At 44.9% G+C, this 25,051-nt stretch overlaps 1 protein-coding gene across 2 annotated transcripts in view; it reads left to right on the top strand.

Annotated features, from left to right (window-relative positions):
- ST6GAL1 (ST6 beta-galactoside alpha-2,6-sialyltransferase 1) overlaps window positions 1-23,671 on the top strand; it is a 116,120-nt gene extending 92,449 nt beyond the window's left edge. For both annotated transcript variants that reach the window (XM_054585093.1, XM_054585094.1), the window contains 4 exons: window positions 1-98; window positions 14,949-15,047; window positions 16,045-16,219; window positions 20,209-23,671. In XM_054585093.1, coding sequence (XP_054441068.1) covers window positions 1-98; window positions 14,949-15,047; window positions 16,045-16,219; window positions 20,209-20,450 — 614 coding nt within the window. In that variant the 3' untranslated portion in view covers window positions 20,451-23,671. The remainder of the gene's footprint in view (window positions 99-14,948; window positions 15,048-16,044; window positions 16,220-20,208) is intronic.
- The last annotated feature ends 1,380 nt before the right edge of the window (window positions 23,672-25,051 follow it).

Genomic DNA, 25,051 nt, shown 5'->3' on the forward strand with positions numbered 1-25,051 from the left:
ATGATCATGATGCAGTTCTGAGGTTTAATGGGGCACCTACAGCCAACTTCCAACAGGATGTGGGCAGAAAAACCACCATTCGCCTGATGAACTCTCAGGTAAAATTTCTTCTGTGCAGATAGAGTTGTTTTGAGACATAAGTGAAAAAGTTCACACAACGCACAAAGAACCTGGCATGTGTGTCAGTAAATGTTAGCTACTCTTGTATTTATGTGTGCAGTCACTGAAACGGGTGTGGAGGGTACAGTGGTAAACAAAGCAGACTTGGCCCACATCTCATGTTGCTAACAGATACAATCAAATAGTCTTACAAAGAAATGTAAAGTTGCAGTAGAGAACTATAAAGGAGAGGGCCAAGGTGCTACCAGAACTCATAAGAAGGAAATTTTCCCTAATCAAGGAAGTCAGGAAAAATGAGGAGGTGATACTTAGCTGTGTAGGAGGAGAAGGAGAAGACAAAAAGGGTGGGATAAGAGCTTTTCAAGAAGAAGCAACAGCATAGGTAGGGCCATGTAGAAGGGAACAGGGGCTCAAGGACCTAGGAAGAGATGAGTGTACATGGGGTGGGAGATGGGCAAGTAGTGAGAGATGAGGCTGAAGGTAAGAAGGTGCCAAGTCACGGGCCTGCATTTGAGTATTTTTAACTCTATTACATTTATTGGGGTGACACTGTTTAATAAAATTATGTTTCAGTGCACAATCTATGATGTGTCATCTGCATATTGCATTGTATGTTCACCTCCAAAAGTCGAATCTTCCATCACCATATATTTGACCCCCTTTATCCTTTCCTTACCCCCCACCCCCGTTTACCTCTGGTAACAACCCATACTGTTGTCTATGTCTATGAGGTTTTGTCTGTTTGTCTTGTTTGTTCATTTGTTGCTTTCAGTATTATATCCCACATATGACTGAAATCAAATTATAGGCTTCTTGACTTTTTGCATCTGACATTTTGCTTGGTATGATATTCTCAATATCCATCCATGTTGTTGGACTTGCATTTTGTAAATATGCCATGGCTTCCATCCGATCAGAAGTCCTACAGTGGGTTGAGATACACAGCTTGGAGGCTTGGAGGACCCTGGACTAGAAATGCTGGTCATTGGGCCAGAATAGAAATGAAGGGGAATGTGAGAAAAAACTAGATTTGGGGGCTATTTGGTATGTTCAGTCAACAGGCTTTCATGTTGGATTGGATGTGAGAGGTGAAGGAAGAGTGGCCACAGGTATAATGGGTTTCCAGCTTGTGTAACTGGCTGGTTAGAAGTCCCTGAGATTGGGAGTACTTGAAGGTGTTTTGGGTTTTGAGGGGTAGGGTCAAAGAGGAGGGTAGAGATAAAAAATGTGCTTCTGGACATGGCTGATCTGAGCTGCCTTTTAGATATCAGTGAAGAGGTGGCAAGTAGACAATTGTACAAGTGGGACTGGAGTTCCATGGAATGATCTAGGCTGGATGTGAGAGTTTATGAGTCATCTATACCCATGTGGCAATGAAACAGTGGGACTGAATGAGAGCACTAGAGGGATTCTAGAGAGGGGCGAGGACCAGTCCTATGCAGGGAATGAAAACAGAGCACTGTTAGATGCTGCTGAGAGACCAGTTGACATGAAGATTGAAAAACATGGTTCTCTCTTTAGCTAAATGGAGGCCACTGGTGCTGGTATAGAGTGCTGCGGCCAGCCAGAAGCTAGCTGGGAGTATTTGGAGGACTGAGTGGCAGAAGTGAGTAGGGAAGAAAAATGTGGATAGTCTTAAAGAAGTCTGACTCTGGTATGGATGGACCTGGAGAACATTATACTAAGTGAAATAAGCAAAAGAAAGACAAATACCATATGATTTCACTCATATGTGAAATCTAATGAACAAACTCAGCTAACAAGGAAAATGGGGATAGCCTTACAGATGGAGAGCAGAATGACAGCTAATGAGTCGGGAAGGGAGGTTAGGGAGTGGAGGGATTGAGTAGCAATAAAGACAGAGAACGTAGAGGAGCTCTGAAAATTCAGGTTGAGGAGGATGCCTGCTTCTTGGGCATCTCATGGTGTTTAGTGAGGAACTAAATCTCCATCCTACAAAGATGCTGGAACTTAATTTAAAGACGAGGTAAGGTTGTCTGGAATTCAGAGACAGACTTTGATGAAATTTCTCCCTCCCCACTTACTGTGTGAGCGACTGGAGCAAGTTGCTTTATTCTTCTGAGCCTCAGATCCCTTGTATGTAAAAGGTAGTAAGAAAAGTTACCATTCAGGGTCTTTGTAGGATCAAACCAGGTAACTAAGCATGGAGCATTTCACCCAGAGGCTGGCACGCAGCAAGTGCTCTGTACATGATAGTGAAGCTTGCCTGTGGTGTTGGGAAATCACTGTGCCTTCTAATCCCAGGCAAATGGGCCTCTTGTATTTCAGCTGGGAAAGTCAGCTGGCTTGGGGCCACTTGGAAGGTGCCCAGCAGAAGGGAAATAGCACTTCTGTTAATGGATAATTTTTAGGAAACAAGTAAGATCATGGCTGTCATGTAGATATAACAATGAACATGGGTTAAGCAATCTACTTTGTTCATATGAGAAAACCAGGCAGATGGTCTATCCAGATCAGAAGAAAAGTCAAAATGGTACAAATTCTGAATGAAGAATGAAACTATTTTTCTCTTAGGTGGGAAGGAGGAGGGGGGTGTCAATGGAACTATTGGGCAAGATTGAATAAGCATGTCTATAGTTGGCTGCATATTTACAGAGCTGTAAAACAGCTCCCATAGAATCAAAAGCTATTCAAGAGAAAGTGTGTACTACAGACAATTTGAAGTTTTTCCACGAGTACAACACCTTTTCCTGCACCGCCAGGTCATTGTGTTCCCTCTGCCAGGGCTGAGGGGAGGATGACCACACTACCCACTCTCAAGAAAGCCTTTCCCAGTCCTCCTCAGACACACCGACCCTCCTCCTTCCTCTCCTTCCTTAACGGCACTGCACCTGCGGGCCATTTCTTTCACACTTTTGTCACAGGCAGCTCCATGACATTGCTTCTTGTGATACTGATCTGTGACTGACACCTTTCTGTCATTGCCCTTTCTCATTGTCTAGCTTCTCTATCTTTTGTCTGCCTGGTTACCCCAGCTATTCTGTGTCTGTTTCTGTGAATGAGCAAAGTGAGTCCCACCATTGCACACAGAAAGCAGCTGGCACCCAGAAGTCACTGACGGAATAGCTGTTGCTTTGGTAAATTCTGCCAGGGAGCATTTTGTCCCCTGCCCCTGTGGAGAGGTCCTCCTGACAGCAGCTGTCTTCTGACAGGGGCTGGGCCCTAGTGTGTTCAGCACCTGCCTCCCTTGCATGACAAGGGAGAGCCTTTTTTGCTTCTGGGGTGAGACAAGGCAACAGAAAACAAAAAGGTGGTTTTGTTATTGAGACGGTAGCTTTTTATAGATACTGATCTCATGCAGTGAAGTTTCAGCAGACCTATTCAGGCATGTATATGCCACATGTTGTTAGGAGAGTCAACAGGAAAACATATGCGGCTAAATGTGTATCTTTAAATAAATTCAGTTCTGACAAGTGTAAGAAGGTTTCTTGAGACGCAGCTGGGCCCCTGATGTGCCCAGCAGCCTTGAGGGAAGAGACGGTGTGACAAGAAGGCCCAGTGGTTCTTTTGGAAGCTGTTGTACAGGTTGGAGAGAGAGAAGCCTAGGTCTTGTGCATACTGTGTGCTGACTGGACTTGAACCAAACATTCTCAGATCACTTAATGGCGCTTATCCTGAGATAATATCTGTTGCTACTTATGAAACACTTCTACTGGGTATGGGCCATGCATGTCTTATCTTCATGACAACCATGGGAAGTGTGATTACCAACCATTATCTTAAACAAGGACACTGAGGCACAAAGAGTTTGTGTGCTCACCTCCTGAACACTGGTCTACCTCCATTATCGTATACTGTTTGACCCCGGTTACCCTCTCCACACAGATGTTATATTGTTAAATTGTGCATCTGAAATTTATATAATGTTATTAACCAATGTTACCCCAGTAAATTCAATAATAAAACAAAGAATTTATGTGATTCACTTCGGGTAGTGCAGAGAGTATGGGCTAGCCATGGATTTGGGTCTCACTTTATTTTCCAGCAGCACTTTAAATCCCCTAAGCTTTCTTTTAAGCTCCAAATTTTCCTTTTCAGAGTGTTGACAGCCTGGATAGGTAGTGGTAGTGGGTGGTTTCTATCAATAGCAGATCTTAAGACTGCAAGAGTGAGCTGGGTAATTTTGATAGAACCCCCTTGATATAGTACTTTAGCATCATGATGTAGGAGCTGAAATTTAGGCAAGATATGGATATCATACCCTCAGTTCCAGGGCTTCTTGATTTTGGCCAATAGACGCAGTTTAGGTGACTGATATTTTTTGAAACCAGAGGAGGAGTGTGATTTGATATTGGACTCAGCTTATTTCAAAGCTCTGGGTCATAAGTGTTTTTTAACATGTCAGAGCTGCTCTCAGTCTCTTTTTCCTTGTGTGGCCCATCCATCAGGTGTGCAGCCAGCTGCACAGACTCCATTCAGTCAAGCAAATAAACTCCCATAAGACCCTGCCTGGTATGGGGGAAGAGTGAGAAAAGGCAAAGAGCTTCCCTTTAGTTGAAGAGAAAACAACGCCACCCCCCCCACCCTGCCTCTCCCACATACACACACACAGTCATTAAAGGTGCAGTGCAAAAGCAGTGTGTATTCTTTTTCTATGAGTTTGACTATTTTAGATACCTCATGTAAGTGGAATCATGCAGTATTTGCCCTGTGTCTCCCTTATTTCATTTAGCATAATATCTTCCAGGTTCACTCATGTTGTTGTATATGTTAGAATTTTCCTCTTTTTTGAGGCTGAGTAATATTCTATAGGAATAAATTAGTGAATGGTTGTTGCTAGGGGCTGGGGTGAGGGGGAGGTGGGGTGTTGTTCAATGGATATAAAGTTTTAGTTATGCAAGATGAATAAGTTCTAGAGATCTGCTGTGTAACATTGTGCTTATAGTACTGTAACTATGTGTTATGTAAGGAAAAAATTTGTTATGAGGGTAGATCTCACATTGCATGCTAAAAAAATAAAACCATTCTGTACCTCAGTGTGGGACTTCCCAGTCTGTTGTTATGTGAGGAATAAATGTCTGTTGTTAAAGCTACCCAGTTTGTGGTATTTCCTTGCAGAAGCTCAGAGTGACTAAGACAATACTTTAGTCTGTATTTCCTAAGAATATTGTCTTATGCAACCAAAGTACAATTATATATTTATATAAAGTATAGTTTATATATTTATATTGATATCACACTCTAATCTTTCTTCAACTCAGTTTTGTTAATTGACTTAATAATGGTTTTTATGGCATTTTTTTTTTCTTCCTAGCACAAGATCCAAGGTCAGGTATTGCTTTCAGTCTCCTTTAATCTGGGAAATTTCCATAGCTTTTCTTTGCCTTTTGAGACATTGACATTTTTGAGAAATAAAGTCCTTCTTTAAAAAAAATTTTTTTTTAAATATTTGGGTTTCTCCGATATTAGCTTCAGTTTATGCATCCCAGGCTGGAAAATTATGTAAATGCTATTGCGTCTTCCTGAGAACAACCTGTCAGGAGGCGTCTGCTCCTTAGTTTTTAATTCTGATGATCACCTTGATAAGGTGGTGTCTAATTTCTTCACTGTAGAATCAACTACTTTTCCTTTGCAGTCTATGTGTAAATGCTTTAATATTATTCCATTATTCTGCTCCTCACCCAAATTTCCTTCTATGTTTAACATGCATTAATCACTTTTGCCTGAACCCATCTTTACCACAATGGTGGCAAAATGGTAGTCTTTTAAACTCTAGCTTTGCCTCCTCCACATTGTTTTCTTGGTACTCAGAATTCTACTATATACAAGAGCTCTCCCTTCTTCTCCATTTATTCTCTCTCCTTCTCCCTCCCTCTTTCCCTCTGTCCTGTCCCTCTTTCTTTCTGCCTCTATTTACTATTGGTCAGAACTCCTGGGTTCCTATTTTTTCAGTGGTTTATTATTCTTTACTGTTCTGAATCATTTTGGTGCTCCAGTCATCCCAGGTTTGGCCAGCGGGAGTTCCTTTGAACTGGCAGCACGTGTTTCCCTATGACGTGCATGCCCTCATCATTTTTTCTTTTTTTTAACATTTCTTACTTTCTGGCATAACAAGGTGTTCCCGTTCATTTTGCGCCCATCATTCGGGTTTTTAGTGTTTCATTTTTGTTAATTCTATCCTGAATATACACACAAAGTATTCTGGATCAGAGGCAGGTTTCTTAAATACCTTACAGTAAATAATAAATGATGATACAGTAAATAAACTCCCTCTTTGCCCAAGTTCTTCCTTATAAGACAATACAGAGAGAGCCAGGTCAATTGACCTACATGAGTAGCCAGACATCCTATATGAGGTCTGTCCAGGATGTATCCAGGAAACACTGTACATACTATATTGTCACCTCAGTCCCCTTCAGAGTAGGCATCTTGGGACCTCACACAGTTCTACCAAATGCCATCAGCTGCCCCATCATATTTTCCTGAATCTCATTGGCATTCTGAAATCTCTTCCCTTTCAAAGGTGATTTTAGTTTTGGGAAAAGCCAAAAGTTGCAGGGTGCCCAATCTGGGCTTGTAGGGAGGCTGAGTGACCTGGGTGATTGGATATTTCATCAAAAAACTCTGCATGAGATGTGATTAATGAGTGGGCACATTGTCCTGATGAAGCTGCCAATCACCAGCTGCCCATAGCTGTGGCCTTCTGAGTCATCTGAATAGTTTTCTGCAGAGGAATGTTCAACCTTAACACAAAACTTGGTGCAGATTCACTGCTCTACCAGCTCAGTCATTTTGAATGCGATGGCCACACAGTACACATGCTCACTCAGTGGTGTCTACCACCCCCATTGACTAGTACAATGAAGTTGTCATTGTTCATGCATGTGCATTCCAGTCCACTCACCTTGGCTGCCAGGTTACACCAATGTCATGCAAAACATTCTTGTTATATTAACAATGGCTGGACTTTTTCCAGTCAGACCTCCTATACAAGGGACAACAAATAAGCGGCTTCCCCCCACCCCACCATTTATAAAAGGTAGGGCACAATACAACTATCCTATTCTCCTCCTGAAAGGATTCCCTTCTTACTCTAGCTCTTTGGCATATAAACTCACCCAGAGATGTTTGTAAGGTCCTTGGGTCTCTCTCCTCCTGGACTCTTGGAATATTTCTATATTAACCTGTAGAGATAGTGTGGGCTATAACCATTTGGCTTCTTTGGGAATTAGGACAAGTTTTATTATGTTTTGAATCAGAGCAGAGCAATTAACTACACAAATAGCTACAGATTTTATTCTCATGGTAAATGAAGAGTTTCAGGAGTTGAGGGATATTTTTCTTTTTTCAGGAGCCCTGAGAGATACAGGATAGTTTTATTTCTCTATACTGTTTTGCCCTGCCTTTGGGATTTATCATTTTTTCCAAGGAACCCTGGTTCCTTTAAGTAAAAAATTGGTATAGGAACCAATTATCTGGGAAATAGGTGTGTTTATGCCTACTGAGGTATCTGCTTTTTGGCCCTTTTTAGCAGGTAGAGTTAGATTTATATGCATGTATACACACACATGTACACCTCCACATACACAACACATATCCACATGTATTCTTTCATTTACATATATACATACATATACTTGTGTGTGTATATACACACATCTAAATGGAGACACGCAAATATGCCTGTTTCAGAAAAGGTAGACCCAAACTGATACCTTCAAATTAAGTCTATCCACATAAAGGTATGTCATGCCTTCCTCATTCTATATTTGTATTCCCCCTTCCTTCACAGAATCCTGCTTCTAACAACCTCAGCACATTTATCTATTTGCTCAAATCTATGATACATCTAAAATAGTTTGCAAATTGTTTTTGCATGTCTCTACATAAAACAAACCTGCTAAAGGGAGTTCTCCTCCACACTCTGCCAAAGACTGGGATTACATAGTCAAATTATATGTACCTAAGTGACGGCGCTGAGACCGTCTGTGTCCCTGCACTGAAATGATTGGATTCATTTGAAATTTAATTGTATTCATTTTGTTTCAGTTTTATTTTTTTTAAAGATTTTATTTACTTTTAGAGAGAGGGAAAGAAACATTGATGTGTGAAACATCAATCAGCTGCCTCTCACACACCCCCAACTGGGGACCTGGCCTGCAACCCAGACATGTGCCCTGGCCAGAAACCGAACTGGTGACCTTTCAGTTCACAGACTGGCACTCAATCCTCTGAGCCACATCAGCCAGTGCTTGTTGCAGTTTTAGATTTTTCTTTTCTTTCCTCTTTATAAAAATATGCAGAATATTATCATGCTTCCAAAATTTAAAACTATCCAAAAAGGTAAACTCACAGAAGGGCTATTCCCACCCAAATTCCTGCCACCCTGTACCACTACCACTTTTGTAGGTAGCCACCTTTATCCTGTTGTGTTTCTATTTGTAAAGACAAATCAATGTACTTAAATTCCTCTTGTTTCTCACACAAAATATGGCAGACTATATACTTTGCACTCTGCTTTTTTCCCAGTGTCTTGTGGAAATCATATCAGTTCATAGAAATCCCATTTTTTATTATAGCTGAATAGTACTCCTTTGTGAATAAGTTTCATAGATTATTCCATAAATTTTTTTGCTTGGACATTATGTACTTTCCAAAATTTACTTCCTCTAATATTTTTAGGGTTTTTTTGATGGCTTCCTGTGGTGCTGTAGAATTACAAGCCCCTTCCTTGGGAGTTGGGGGGAGTTCAATTTGTGGTGTCCTCTCAGAGAGAGCACCTCCTGTCCATGTCCAGTTTATAGTGGTTAGGCCGCCTCTTAAGGCTCAGAGCCTCCATATAATTTTAATTTCTACTCAAGACCCTGACCCTCCTTTAGTCTGTCTTCCTATGGCGCTGACTCACTTTGCAACTCTGGCAAATTTGCAGATCTGGCAGCCAGAACACACACCTTGTTTTCTCATCACTTAGAGTTTTTTGAATGAAGGTTGCCTAGTATAGTGGGAAAAGATCAGACAGACCTTGATTTGCATCCCAGCTCCATCCCTACCTTGCTACAGGATCTTGGGCAGTCACATAACCTCTTTGAGTTTCCTTTTCATGCCTTTTTGGGGCATGGAAATATTGTAAGGAATAAATGAGAAGACATTGACCTGGTTTGATGTGTGAGTTTAACAAAACCACTATGTCTGGACTATAGTTAAGATATATCAATGTCTACACGCACATACACACACATGCACATGCCCAGAAGGTGTTATTAGTTTCCTAAGCCTGCTATAACAAAATACCACAGATGGGGTGGCTTAAACAACAGAGATTTATTTTCTCACAGTTCTGGGGGTGAAAAGTACAAGATCGAGGTACGGTCAAAGTTGAAATCTCTTTCTGGCTCATGGACAGCTGCCTTCTGCCTGTGTCTTCACATGGCCTTTCCTCTGTGTGCCTAGGGAGAGAGCTCTCTGGTGTCTCTTCCTTTTCTTATAAGAACATCAATCTTATCAGTCTAAGGGCCTCATCCTTATGATGTCATTTTAACTTAATTACCACCCTGAAGCCCCTATCTCCAGCATAGTCACATGAACGGGTTTGGGCTCCGACGTAAGAATCTGGGGGACAGGGGACACAATTCAGTCCATAAGAAGGACGAAGACCAACATATTCACAGTGGTAATATCTGAAGAATGCAATTATGGGCAGTCATCATTTTCTCCTTTATATATATATATTATATATATATTATATATATATTTCTTCTTTATATATATTTCTTCTTTTCTACTATTTATAGATGTATGTATATTCTTGTATTTTCTAACTTTCTACAGTGAGCATTTCTTACTTAATGACTGGAAAGCTTACTTTAAACAGGTTACTAAAATAGCAATGCTCCATCTCCCTGGTGTAGCCTTTACCTGGCAGGTGTTTCTTGGGGATCCACTGCTCTGGCAATGACTTACTCTCCTCACCATAAGGTTCCCAGGGTTCCCTGAACTCAGACCAGTCTCTGCCCATAGGTAAGTTGAGGTGCATTTGAGAGGAGCTGTATTCTCTCCCAAGTCCCTTCTGCTGCATTCAAAAAGAAAAGACAGACTGAGATGTTCTCTGGGCACAGTTGGTCACCTGCCCAGGATGGCAGTGTCCTATAAATAAGGGACCTGAGGCCTGGAGAGTGGGAGTGACCCACCTAAGAACACGGACTGAGTTATACTCAAAACACTCTCCCAACTTCCTGAGCAGTTTCGAGGCTTTTTTGCCCTCTGAGGAACTCTGAGTGTCACACGCAGGGCTGCCGGAGTTAATGGGATAAGTTCAGAGTAACGACTATTTAAAATTGAGGGGTACTTGTTGGATTCCCCCCTTTTCGTCCACAAGATCCTGGCCTTGGCCATTTTCTATTTCTCCTTCTGGATGAAACTAGCATTTATCTTTACCTTTTCTCAGTTTTATGAATTGTGTTTTTATTTGCCTCAAGTAGCTCAAGTGAATGATCATTTCTCCTTTGGGTGCAGTGAGACCTGGGGTAGCTCAGATTCTGATAGTGTGCTGGCTTGTTTTAACATCCTGTGGTTTATGAACGTACCTCTGTGGGAACAGAAGGACCTTTGGCAGGAGCTGACCTCTGGTCCTGGCTCTGCCTCAAACTTACCTTGAAGCCTCAGATAATCGCTCTTCTTTCTGGACCTCAGTTTACCTTTCAGAAAATGATGGATTTGGATCTGGTCTCTCAAGGATCTTCAGCTGTGACACACAAGTCAGACAAAAAGCAAAATTCTCATGACACTTTCATACCCCTCATCACAAGCTTTCTTTGTTATTTCCTTGAAGAGCCACGGGTGTCCCACCCCACCCTCCTTGCATGAGGCAGTGCACAGTGTAGATTCGAAATATGTCAGTCAAAAGGGCTCAAATTCAGACGCCCCGCTTACTTCCTAACTTGGCATGGGCAAATTACTTACATTTGTATTTCCTTATTTATAAAAATGTGCATATTAATAATTGCCTTCTGGGGCTGATATGAAAATGAATGGAGATAATATATGAAAATATGGCTTAGAATAAGCACTATTAAATGACATCTGTTGTCATCCTTGCTACTTGTTATCCTTTATTGTAAATGAGAAAATTTTGGGCCTCTCGAGATTTTTGAGGATATGGAGCCACAGATGCTGGGAAAGTTTCAGGGTGCCAGAAATTGCTGCCCCTGGCCTCCTCCTTTGTATACTAAGAAAATTGTTGGAGAGGGGCTGTGGCTTCTAGAAGGAAACATTTTTAAAAATCCCAGTTATCTCTAATCCTCATGAGTGCTATAAATCACCTGATATCAGTACTCTGCATAGAAAGAAGAAGAGCTCTAGAAAAAAATGTATGCTTTCAATATGCCAGTGTTGTGGGGAGATGGAGTGGGATGGGGGTGGGGAGTGAAGTTGTAGACTTTTGTCTTGGAAGACATGTGTAGAAGAGTGGGAGGGAGGCCTGCTGTCCCCTGGGCCTTGCTATCACCAGCTCAATCTTGCAAAGCCCTGTCTGCTGGGACCCCTGCTCTGCCTTTGGACTACAGCATTGAGTGCCTATACTGCGAGTTACAGTGGCCCCATGCAAAGAGGACAGCTCTTAAAACTGGAAGATGTGGATTCCATTCCTGTTTCCTGTGGCCTCTGGGCGGTGAGACTCTAGGCCATTTGTCTCATCAGGCACATAGCACTTGCTTTTCTTTCTATGTTCTCATTTTAAGAAATGGCTTGAGGTCCCAGAGTCACCTTTGACCCATTTTTCTTCACTTTTAACACTCAGTCTGTAAGCCTACAACTGAGAGTTGTAACTCTTCCTCATTATTCTCCTACTTAGACTACAACAACAGCTTCTATCTGGTCTCCTTTTCTCTAAAAGCTCTAGTCTAGAACACTAGTCTGTTTAGATCCTGCCTACCGTATCTGTAATCTACTGAAGAAGCCCTAAGTTCCCTTGGATGGCCCCTGCCTAAATGTCTCTGACCCCTTCTAGCTCTCCCATTGTACCCTAGCCACAGCCGGAGAGCCTGAAATTCCCAAACAAGCTACTCAGTGCTAACTAGAACTAGGTTGGACTTCAAGTGACATGTATACTCTGCTTACCTCTTAACACTAGCTTAATAAGATACGTATTCCTCTGTCATGTCAAAAAAAAAAAAGAGGAAGAAGAAGAAGGTAGACATTTCAGAGCTGCTATGGTGTCCCAGAAGGGCAGGAACACAGTCTCCAACTACCTTGTGCATTTGCCATTCCACCATGTGACTTCTACTTTATGGTCCATCATGACGGCTCAAGCTCCAGCCACCGCACACGCTTTCATCCAGCAGGAAGGAGGAAGGAACAAGTGTCCTGCCTCTAAGGACACTTCCTGGAAGTCTCAGTTGCTTATACATCATTAGCCAGAATTTTAGCTGTCAGAGGCTGGGGAATTTTTATTTCAGATAGTCTATTTTATTTTCATTTTCTCTATTCTTTTTATTTACCATATTTTGTCATGTATAATGCGCACCCATGGTTTTATGTGCATTATACATGACATCATCATACCCATAGTATGTAATCATTATACCCATGTACAATATGCATTCTTATTTTTCTTTCAAAAATTTGGGGACAAAAGTACACATTCTACATGGCAAAATATGGGTATTTATTTTTAATTATATATTTTTTTCAGTTACAGTTTACATTCAGTATTATATAGTAGTATTTATTTTAATTAACGTTTTGAGGTAAACATCAGAAGTGCTTGTTACCAAGGAAGAAAGAGAATGGATATTGGGTGACACCTTGCCACATATTCTCACATCTGGAGATTTGCGCATATTGTTTCTTCTTTTGTTTTGGACAGCCTCTCTCTGGCTGGCACATTCCCGTGACTTGGCTTGCCCTTCCTTCCTTTTCTTTGCTTTCCTTTTCTTTTCTTTTCTTTTCCTTTCTTTTCTTTTCCTTTCTTTTCTTTCATTCCTTCCTTCCTCCCTCCCTCCTCCCTTCTTTCCCTCTTTCTTTCTTTCTTTCTTTTCCTTTCTTTCTTTCTTTTTCTTTCTTTTCTTCTCTCTCTCTCTCTCCCCCGCCCCCCCTTCCTCCCTTCCTTTCTATTTTCAGAGAGAGGGGAAGGGAGAGAGAAGGAAAGAGGGAGAAACATCAGTGTGTGGGAGAAATATCAATCGATTGCCTCTCACATGCTCCCAAACAGGGACCTGGCCTGCAACCCAGGCATGTGCCCTGACAGGGAATCAAACCAATGACCTTCTGGTTCACAGGCCAGTGCTCAATCCACTGAGCAACACCAGCCAGGACTATTCTTGTTTGCCCCTTAACATGTATTTACCCTGACAGCCTGTGACTGCACCCAGTACAACTGCACAATCCCTGGCCAAAGGTGGACCCATCATCCATACTTCCTGTCTCCAAGATATACTGAGGAAACAGGATTATATTCTTTAGGCTTCCAGGGCCTTCCTACATCTGGGGGAAGGTATGGAGATGAGGTAGCCAAATGACCTAAGAGGCTTGTGGCAAATTGCTGTTCTTCTTTGGGTTGTACACAAACTATCTGCCATCCCATTGATTAGGTCTCTGTCTTCGTGATGGTGATCCAGGTGGGGAGGGGTTATTGTGATTCTTGTTTTCATTTTCAGTCAGTTCTTGATTTGATTTCTGTCATTTGTTCCTCTCAGTTTCTACCCAGGCAACATCATCTCCCACGTGCTTTTTAAGGTGAATGTCTGAGAGCTGATCTCATATATCGGTTTTGGAGTTCTTAAGAGGGACCTGGCTTCTGTAAATATTGGGGCCCTATTTCTGTCTTTCTCATTCATTCCTGTACCCCATCCGATGAGCATGAAGGCCGAGGGAGATTACCTGACTTGCTCATGGTCACCCGATAAGTTAGCAACAAAGCCAAGAACTGGGCTCAGGTCTTTCTGTATCCAATCCTAGTATCTTTCACCTGCTGCCACCACACTTTTCTTATGTTGGTAAGTAGTTTAATTAACATTTTTGTGCATGATTCCTCCCCAAATATAGATCCTCTTAGGATAAATGCCAAAGAAGTGAAATTATTGCATCAAAGGGTATACATACTATTTTTTAAAGCATGTTAATACATTTTTCAAAATTGATTCAGCATGGTTGTCTCAGGGGCCTTACGAGGGTCATATTTTGCCCAGCTGGGTTAAACTACCACATGCAGGCCAGTCTGGGAGCCTGGGAATGTGGGGGAGCAGAGGAGCTGTGACTGGTGTCTAGCAGGTTACGCACGAGCATCTCACTAGCCTGGTGAGGTTCTCCTCATTAGAGGTGCATGTTTTGCATATACCATGCCCCCTACACGCATGCTGACGGCTTCCTTTGGTGCTCTACCACAGACACAGCCACCCATTCCGACACTGCAGAGACCGTTGGCTGTGTTGAACTCATGCTGTCATTCTACTACATTCTATGTCTGTCTCTATCATGATGTGTAAATACTATGTACTGGATTTTATAAGCGAGTTAAAGGATTTCCAGAGATTATTTTGATTATATGAGATTCTGACTTTAAACCTAACCCCTTTGGCCCCCTAATGAGGTACAACTGCAGTGGACTACATGCAAGCCATTTTCACTGAACCCTCGCTCCAGTAATCTCAAAGTCTAAGTGGAACCTTCTGCTCTATGGTCATTGATTATGACAAAATGCCTTCTCAGAGCCACACAGTGCCAGCATCTTTGCCTTCTTTTCACTGAAGTTAAGTGCTGCAAGAAAACTGAGAAGCCTCATGGGGCTCTGAAGCCTCAGGTAGTCCTTGGGATGTGATCCAAATCAAACAATGTAAATGTCCAAGTGACAGCTTGTCTGTTTCTTCTTGCAGTTGGTCACCACAGAACAGAACTTCCTCAAAGACAGTTTGTACCATGAAGGAATCCTAATTGTGTGGGACCCATCTGTTTACCATTCAGATATCCCAAAGGTAAGTGGATGTCCTTTGGAAATGGCGATTGAATCTCCCATTTGCCTATAGCTTTTCCTGAGTTCTGGGTTTTCCAGTTCGTGGCTGACCTGGGCCGTCCCCGAGGACTGGCTGTTTCAGTTTTAGGGCCCCCTACTTCATCTGGACTGGCAGTTCAGAACTATCCCTGTCCCACACTTTCCATTTCCAGGATTCTCATTTCACCCCTATAACAACATGAGAAAGTAGATAGAAACATAGTTCCCATTTTACACATAAGGAAACTGGATTGCAGAGAGGGAAAGTCACCTGCTCCAGGACTTGATTTTCTAAGCAAAGGACCAGATCTGTAACACCAGGTCGTTCAGGGAAGAAGACGGGAGTTTCAGGCCTGCTGGACTCAGCCTCTCCAGAACGGCCTCCCACTGTTTGTCATGCCTGTCCGTTGGCCTCTCTCTGATGGGGGCTGCAGTGGCCACCGAAGCATGGCTTTAGGGAGCCCAGAGAGAACTGTTGGACTTAGCAATAGCTGACAGGCTCTGGTGATCCTTCACACCCTCTTTATCTTAGTTCCTACAGTTTTCTGCTAATCTAGCTTAAAACTGAAATTTGCCCGGGTCAGGACAAAGACTCTGAACCTACAGTTGTGACAAGCTGCATCCCAGTTTTCACCCCTTTAAACAATGAGAGTGGGATTAGATGGTGCCAGGGGCCCTTTGCTGCACTGGTATCATTCCCCGATTCTATGATCTTAAAGTCTGAAGGTGTTCCAGGGCCACCGAGCTCAAAATTCCCTGTGAGCACAGGCTACATGGTGGGTCCCCTGCTGTCAAGTGAGAGCTGTGATGTGTGATGTGGAAGAGAGGTCTGGAACCTCTTCCTAGGAAGGGGCTGTGTCTCCAGGTTCCGCCTTGTGCTTCTCGACCTCCCCGCAGGGTTCTTAGATGGGGATGACTGCCTAGGGGCAGCAGCGGCACTGGCCCATTTCTCTCCTTGAGACCATTTCCTTCTTTTGCAGTGGTACAAGAATCCCGACTACAGGTTCTTTGATAATTACAAGAGCTACCGTAAGCTACATCCTGAGCAGCCCTTTTACATCCTCAGACCCCAGATGCCTTGGGAGCTATGGGACGTCATTCAGGAAATCTCCACAGAGGAGATTCAGCCAAATCCCCCATCCTCTGGGATGCTTGGTGAGTCCACCATGCTTGTCCCTCCTATGCTTGTTTCTAGGAAAGGTGAGCTTTCTTCTGGGGTCTCATTCACTCATCTATTCATTCGTTCACTCACCAAATAGTTGCTGGGTTTTTGCTGGGTTTGTACACTGTGCCAAGTTTTAGCTAAGGTACAGAACTTAATAAGAGAATCCTTTTGTTATAGGAGAAATTTAGTTTTTCTTGCTGATGCAGTAAAGAATTACAGATCAGCAAGTCTATTAGTGTGCAGGCAGGGTTCTCATGGGAGAGAATGGGCCTCGCTAAGGTGGGGAGCAGTGAAAGGCAGAGGTTCAGGGCGTGGCAAGAGCGGGTGTGGCGAGAGCGTCAGGTCCTTTGTTCTGAGGACTTAAATAATTGACAAGATGGAGGTGAAGAAGTTACATATTGATTGACGGGTAAAAGTGGTCCCAGCTTTCCCGGGGAAACATGACTACCCCAACTTAGGTATGTGGGGGCATCTGTTAGCCTTAATCCTTATCTTGCGCAGTCAGACCCCATTCGTTTATCTTGTTGTAAAATAGGTACGTGACAGGAGGCAGTTAATTAAAGCTGGGGCAGCTACCCAAAGTTATTTATGGGCTCTTTCTGTAAGCCTTAGGGACTGCCTCGTAAAACAGAAAGTGAGCAGAGGCAGGCAATTAACCAAAGTTGTTTTATGGGCTTTTTGGCTTTTTCTTTGGGCCCTGTGGGCCCCTCCCCGTCCCCCTTCTAGGCCTTGGGATGAATACCCAGTTTCAAAGGCTTTCTTTCCCAAATGGTGGAAAGGATACATAGAATGTCAAAGGCTCCCCACCTCCCTTGTTAACATGGTGTCTTGTGATTCTTGGAGCACCTGGGAACATTATCAGACCAGGCTTAGGACGGCTGAGTTAGCGGACGGAACATGTCTCCCTCCTCCTCCCTGCCTTGGTGTGCTATCTATCCTTTTCTATCTAACTAACATTATCTAACATTTTTTACTGTCTAATGCTTTTTAGAGTGTTCGGTGGGAGAGTTCAGTCCGTTGTCTGAGACAACATTCAATGTATGCCATCAGGGAGCAGCCACCGAGGGCCACAGGAGACAGGACGCCCTATAGGTGGGCAGTCTGAGAGGTTCATGGGGGAGTAGACTTGGGTCAGGCCTGTGAGGGGCAGATCTGGCGAGGGGAAATGGAGTACAGGAGAGCACACCGACCAAAGGGGAGGCGGGAGCACAGGAGCAGCAGGGCTGGGTCAGGCGTGCAGTTGAAAGGGGTGCCAAAAAGTTTAGTAACAATATAGTATCTTAATATCTTTTTAAAAATCACAGTTAATGAAAAATGTTATGGCGAATGAAATATCAAAATTTTAAATAAAGACAGGCTCAGTAATAGTATCATGCTGAGCCATAGTGAAATCTGAGAATAAAAGGAGAATCAGTAATCTTTTATTCAAAATTTCAAAAAAACTATTCACGCCTGAGCACCTAGCTATGGCCCTGACAGAATGAGCGGTGAGGCTCGACTGGGCTTTGGAGCCCTGACGGGAGCTGCGGGGGCTGATGGGAGGTGGGCTGGGGTCAGAGTACGCACAGAGGGCCCTGAATGCTGGCTGCACACTTTCTTCTCGGACTTTCTCTCGTCCTCTTGGCCCTTGTGAAACGTCTGCCCTCTCTTTCACTGTAACTATGGCTGGACCATGGGCTATGGGCACAGGAAGGGCAGCTCCCTGCTATGGACCACGTTCCCTGGACCACGTTCTCACTGATGGCCCAAGCTACTCACCATTGAATAATCTACCCACCCACTTGCCTTATTAGATTGCTAACTCCCTCAGGGTGGGGACTGTGACCTCCCCAAATAGACTGCAAACTTCCTCAGGGTGGGGACCACGACCCCCCACACCATTAGACCAAAAACTCCCTCAGGGTGGGACCTGCGGTTGACTCATCCTTCCTGTGTCTGGCCCAAGACAGCCCTTCAGTAAATGCTCCCTGAGTAAATGAACAAGTATGTGTCTAATATGAGAAGTGCTCCTTAGAGAGTGAGATGGGCCCTCTTTCCATTTCACATCTTCATATTTTTCTCTTCAGCTTTTAGGTGGGTGCATCGGGGGCTCATCCTAGGGCCCTTTTGAGCATGAATAGTTGGGGAACCACCGTGGGAAACATATTCTCTCGTCGCCCTACTTCTTGCCTTTGCCCCTGCTGCTCTTTCCACTGGCAGTCCTCCCCTCTTGCCAATCCCTCACGGTCATAGGGCCATAGCCCCTGCTAGTCCCCACCCCCGTGATCCGAGAGGTTTACCAGAGCCCTCGCTCATAGGAAGTGCTCTGTCCCATAATTTCTAGAAGCACTTCTTAGTTGCAGAGGTGTCTTTCCTCTCCCATTGGACCAGGGGCAGCCAGAGAGCAAAGGGAGAGCTCTCCCCATATCTGATTCTTCTGTAACAAAGTCTCTGCTGGCAGTTTATAGTGTTGCTGTTAGTGGGAACTGCTCTGTCATAAAGATTCCCTATAGTTATGGTTGACAAAAGGGCTGGGGCGGGGGGAGCAGCGGTCTTAGGGCCATGAACTTATTGCATCCTAACAACAGTCTGTATGGTAGGAGGAGTAGGTCGATCATCCTCCTGGGGCAGACAAAGAACCTGAGGCCCAGAGAAGGATGTGTCCTGCATGAGATGACTGAGCCAGGTGGGGACAAGTGTGGGTGGTAGCACTGGCCTCCTGCCTCTTGTTGGTTTGCATCTCAGTGTCTGCACCACATCCTTGAGAGCACCAGCTTGGCCCCACCCCTCAGTTCTAGTCTCCTGGCTGAATGAGCAGAGCCCATCAACACAGACCATGGGGTGCACCTGTTCCAATATCCCTCCTCCCACCTGAGGGAAGGACAGTCTTCTTCTCCACACTGTTTCCTGCAAGTACCATTAGAAACACCTCCTCCAAATAGCACCATCTAAGAGGTTCCTCTGGGATATAAAAGTGCTAGAAAGTATTATGCATGTGTGATGCTACTGTTACAGAATCCCAGCCTATGCAGTTTTGAAACAGACATGTGGGCCCAATTGCTTGCCACCAAAAGCACGACTTTCAATGCCAGAGTTTGGTGAAAAGGAAAAGAATTGTTTATTTAAAAGTTATACAGATTTAGAATAATGGCAGAATTCTGCCGTTAAGTCCCACTCCCTTTAAAATACCCACGAATGCACATACTCACACACTTCTGCCTCCCTTCTGCCAAATCAGGCCAGTTTCAGAATATGCCAGGCGAGGTACCATCTTTCAGGAGGAAAAAAAAAGTCTGAGTCTTAACATTCCCCCGGCCCCAGTTCAGCATTCCTGGCTTCTCCCAGTAATCTGTGCTCGGCACGCAGGTCCCTCAGTTCCCAGCATTGTCATCCATGCTGCCGTGTTCTCTGGCTCTTAATCCCAGATGCACCCTTTCAACCTGCATGGCCAAGAGAGAGGGCGGCTGCCCGTGCTTAGTTTAAATACTCACCCCGAACTTCCTATGTCTCCCAGAGCCTCCTGTCTCTCACAGGGGCTTCCTGCTTCTGACACAGGTGTGGGAAGCTTTCCCAACCCCCACGCCAGGTTTGTGGGGGACTTCTCTGTTTTGGGGGGACTTCTAGCTCAGTACCCCATTTCAAAACTGTCTTCTCAGTTACCTTATCTCTTCATGCAGTTTATTCACATTGGTAAACTCATTGACTGATGGAGGGAGCCCTTCAGTCTGCTAGTGTTTAGAGGGTACCTACCATGTACCAGGTCCTGGCCTACATGTTGGGGATACAAAGGTGCATCTGGCTCAGTGATCCTCAAAGAACAGCCTGCCATCTTCACTTACCAGAAGGACTCAGGTTGGAATCATACTGATAACTAGAAAATCCAGATAGACATCTCCCCAAATTCGGGGTCATGAGCTGTGGACCCATTGGACAGAGCTCCAAGGTGTGCAATGGGTTGTCGGGCAGGACTTACCCTCTGTTCCCCCTCTCCCCGCCCCAGGTATCATCATCATGATGACGTTGTGTGACCAGGTGGATATTTATGAGTTTCTCCCATCCAAGCGCAAGACTGATGTGTGCCACTACTACCAGAAGTTCTTTGACAGCGCCTGCACAATGGGTGCCTACCACCCACTTCTCTTTGAGAAGAATATGGTGAAGTACCTCAACCAGGGCAAAGACGAGGACATTTACCTCCTTGGAAAAGCCACACTGCCTGGTTTCCGGAGCATTCGCTGCTGATGTGGGGTCCCTGGCCAGGCGCCTTCACCCTTCATTGGGCGTTTTGACAGCCCATCTCTTGGCTGCCCTGGGTCTGGGAAGGGCCATGTTTCTGAACAATCCCTGCCTGCTCCTTACACTCCAGGCCTTCTGTCAGCAAGGGCCCTGGAGCTTCAGAAACCCAAGGGCGAGGAACAAGGTCCAGCCTGCCCTATAGCCATAGATGTGTGTGAGCCCAGAGCCCCTGCCACCCATGTACACACACACCTAGCACTCTTTCCAGACAGAGTCCCTACCTCCTTCTACACGGGTAAATGCAAGACCCACCTTTCCAAACAAGGCTGCCAAAGCTGGGCTGTTTTCTCCACCTGAATGATGTTATTTTCACAAACCAGCCCTCCATATTGCTTGAAATCTGCACCTAGACATTGATTTCATGTTTTGAACAAATTATCCCAAATTATGATTGTGCCTAGGAAAGGCTGGCTCTGGGGAAGGCGGTATAGGGCGTAGGAAACATGCTGCTCGGTTCCTCCAGAACAAAGATGCCCCTAAGGTCTATGACCCTGGGAGAGGCTGTATTCCTATTGTCCAGGCTGGTGGGGCTGGTCCTCAGCCTGGGTGCTTATGTGCAGAGGGTCTTGGTGAACTCATCTTCCTTTCCACATGGAGCTGGAGGGACAGGAACATGCAGTCTCCATTCTCAAGTTGCCCACAGTTCAGTGGGAGTGGCAGACAGGCAGGATGCAGTGAGCTTAGTGCTCGGGGGCCTGGCTGGAGGGAGGTTGGCTGCTGTGCTGTCTGTCCCTGCGCCCACACTTGCTGAGAAGAGGGGCACACACTTCTGTGTCTGTAGGTCACAGGGGGCTTCACAGAGCTAGGGTCACAGAGTGGACCTCAGAGCAAGAGGAGAGACATGCCAAACAGATTTTCGTGGAGTCATTTGAGTTGTGTTTTCCTTTCTGCCTTTATTTATCCGTATTTATTCTTTAAGATCTGCCTGAATTTACAGGCTCAAATTATTTTCTGATGAAAACCCCAATCCATGTTTGAGGGAGCAAGTGCAGACCCATGGCAAATTCCAGACAAGATTGTTGCCAAAGCCTGATTTCTCCAGGCTCAGCTAGGTCAGCTCTGACCTGATGCTACTAGCTGGGTTTGTACACTGTATCCACCTTTTCCTTTTTAACACCCACCCTCATATGTCCCCCTAACTGCCACCTTGTGTATTCCCTTCAGAGTGGTCTTCCCCCTCCCAGGTTACTTCTAAGCATTTTCTCCCTTAAAAGTATCCTGACTCGATTTCTTTGACCTTCATGGGCCTTCTGTGAAAGGTCTCTCAGGGAGTGGGGATGCGGTTCCTGAGAACTTAAAATTGCTCTCAGAGGTCAGAACCTTGGAGACCATAACTAATTCTCGCAAGGTGGATAGATGGCTTTGCCCTCTGCCTTTCTAGCAAGGGGTTAGGGACAGAGTCTCCCAGCAGAAGCCCCTCCACTGTGTCTGCAGACAGGCTTTTTAAATGGTTTGCTCACCTTCCAGTCCCCCCCCCCCCCCCGGTGGAGAACCACCCTGGACTGCTCCAGTGCCTGGTGTGGAGAAGGTAAAGCAGTACCTGGGGGTCGCCAACCCCCAAGCCACAGACCAATGTTTGTTAGGAACCAGACCCCACAGCAGGTGAGTGGCGGGCAAGTGAGCAAAGCTTCATCTGTACTTACAGCTGCTCCATCGCTCACATTACCGCCTGAGCTCCACCTCCTGTCAGATCAGTGAGGCATTAGAGTCTCATAGGGACGCAAACCTTACTGTGAACTGAGTGGGTGAGGGATCTCGGTTATGCGCCCCTTGGGAGAATCTAATGCCTGATGATCTGAGGTGGAGCTGAGGCGGTGATGCTAGCCCTGGGGAGCAGCTGCAAATACAGATAATCATTAGCAGAGAGGTGAGGCTGCACAAAGACCATAATAAATCGCTTGCAGACTCATATCAAAACCCTATCAGTGAGTGGCAAGTGGTGAGTTCTATCTGGTGGCAGGTTATAAAGCCATCCCCCACAACCTAGTCAGTGGAAAAATTGTCTTCCATGGAACCAGTCCCTGGTGCCAAAAAGGCTGGGGGCCACTGAGGTAAAGGACTTACTTGACGTTCCTGAGTAATGCTGCAGAGCCAGGTCTCCTGGCCCCAGGCTTCTGAACTTGGGAAGCGGGCCCCTTGTGCTCAAGGGCCTCTACTATTTGAGCTCTGGACCAACCACCTGGGAGCTGGAGTACTCCCTATAGCAAATCAATCAGCTTTGAGAGGCAGTGGACAGAGCCTGGAGCAAGAAGCCCTGGGTTTTCAAATTGAAGTTCTCCCATTTACTAGCTATGCCACCATGGGCCAATTCTCCTGTCTGAGCCTGTTTCTGCATCTGTAAAATGGGGGTGATGGGCCTATTTCCCAGGGCCATTGGGAGGGTCACATGGGACACCTGATCTCTTCCTGGCACCTAACAGGTGCTTTGTACATGGCAGCTTCCTTCCTTCCCTTGCTAAGGACCTGCTCTGTTCTCACACCTGGGCAGCTCCCTGGTTTGAAGGAGGCTAGAGCTGGGGCCCTGTTCTTAGGGAATTAACTGTCTTATTCAGAAACAACAATTAATCTTGTTTGGAACACCCAGGAAACTATCTGAGGCAGTGGAGGGGGAAGAACATGACCCTCCTCCTTCCTGCCTGTATCCCAGGCCTGTTTCTGCTTGGGGATGGGCTGAGTGCTGTGTAGAATTAGTCTCGTCTGTCTTCTGGGGCCCATGAATTCTTGACTTGCTTTTTATTCTTATTTGACACACTCATTGCAATCGTTGAATCATGAGCACTGAGTGCAGAGGAAGGTGTCACTCCGTCAGCAGGAGATAGATGCTGGCGTGGACACTGAAACTACACTGGGTAGATACTAGCTTTTAGTTATTAATATAAGGGATGAAATTAATTTAAGTGTGATTCTGTGCTCTATGTAGAAACTGGTAAAATGCAAATACTGTTGGTCTGTCAAGATGTTTAACATTTGCTATAGGTAACTTAAAAATTAGGGAAGCCTCTGTCTCTAAGGGCTCTTTTCTTCATCCCTTTTCATCAGGTCCTCTAATCCTTTCACCAATCAAATAGCTATTGACATGGTTTGGAGACATCAATCTCAGAAACTTATGAAAAATGCCTAAGCTAATTCTGAATTACCCAAAGATTATGTAAAATTTTAAAATAAATGTGTTTTTAAAACCTTGTCCCTCTCCTTACTCGTGAGGGAGTGATGTTGACTGTCAATTTTCATCTGCAGAGAAGACACCGCTGGAATCTGGAACCCCCAAAACCTCCCCGCACTAGCTCCTCTGCAGTACTCCAGGAACAGGGGTGCTCACCGAGGTGGCAGGACAGTATCTGTGAAATATGGACTGATTTCTTGATTTTTTTTTCCTTTTGCTTGGGTTCAAATGACTAAGCTGTTTGTGCAGTTGCTCAGGGAGAAAGCAAAATAAAAGGAAAGCCCTTACCTTGTTTCCAAAAGCCTAAAATCCTTAAAGAAATGAGGTCCTAAGGGAATAGCCTAAATGCTTGGATAAAACATTTTATGCAAAGGAGAAGCAGGAATAAGGGGTAGAAGGAATAATTCTTTTATCCCATGAATCGCTCACTTCCCATTATGGGTTGACTATGTTCCCTTAAAATTCATATGTTGAAGTCCTAATCTCCTCAGAACGTGAACTTATTTGGAAATAGGATTGTTGCAGGGGTAACTACTTAAAATGAAGTCATACTGGAGTAGGGTGAACCCCTCATCCAATGTAACTGGTGTCTATAGAAATTTGGGGCTAGACATGCATGCACACAGGGAGGACGCCATGTGGAGACAAAGGCAAACATCAGATCAGAGATGCTTCTTAAAAACAAAATTGCCAGCAAGTCACCAGAAGCTAGGGGAGAGGCATGACGGGTTCTCCCTCATAGCCTCCAGAGAAAAACAGCCCTGCTGCTGCCTTGATCTCAGACTTCGAGCCTCCAGAACTGAGAAAATAAATTTTTGTGGTTGAAGCCACCCAGTTTGTGGTACTTGGTTACAACAGCCCTAGCAAGTACGCTCGCTTATAACTCCGACCTCCAACAGTCCCCTGGAGGTGGAAAGAGCAGTGGAAGGAGCGGGGCAGAGGGCCTGGAGAGTGGGCCCCGTCTCCTCCTCCCCAGCCAAATCTCTGGGAAGGACCTGAAAGTCCTTGGAGGGTGAGGCTTCACGGGGATGCAGGTCCAGGCAGGTGGGACCTTAGGCAGCCCTGAAGAGATCCCATGCCTGGGGAGGTACAGGAACTGCTGAGTGAACGCCCTTTCCTGAGGAGATTATGAACGAGGGACACCTGAGTAGTGCTGAGTGTCCGGGTAACTCCAAACACTGTGCCCCTGATCCCTGCCCCCAGTGCCTTAGCATTGTAAATTCTATGGAGCTCAGATGTAATGTCCATAATCACTGAGATTGGTTTTCTGCCGGGATCCCAGTAGAATGGGAGCTCAAAATAGACGTGACAGAAGAACAGATTTTGTTTGGGAACTGAGATTCATGCTTGCCAAATTTCAGTGGCTCTAAATCTCTGTAAGATA

This window comes from Pteronotus mesoamericanus, unplaced genomic scaffold (genome assembly GCF_021234165.1).
Source record: "Pteronotus mesoamericanus isolate MK-2021 breed Mesoamerican mustached bat unplaced genomic scaffold, CSHL_Meso_final contig_82, whole genome shotgun sequence".
NCBI lineage: Eukaryota > Metazoa > Chordata > Mammalia > Chiroptera > Mormoopidae > Pteronotus > Pteronotus mesoamericanus.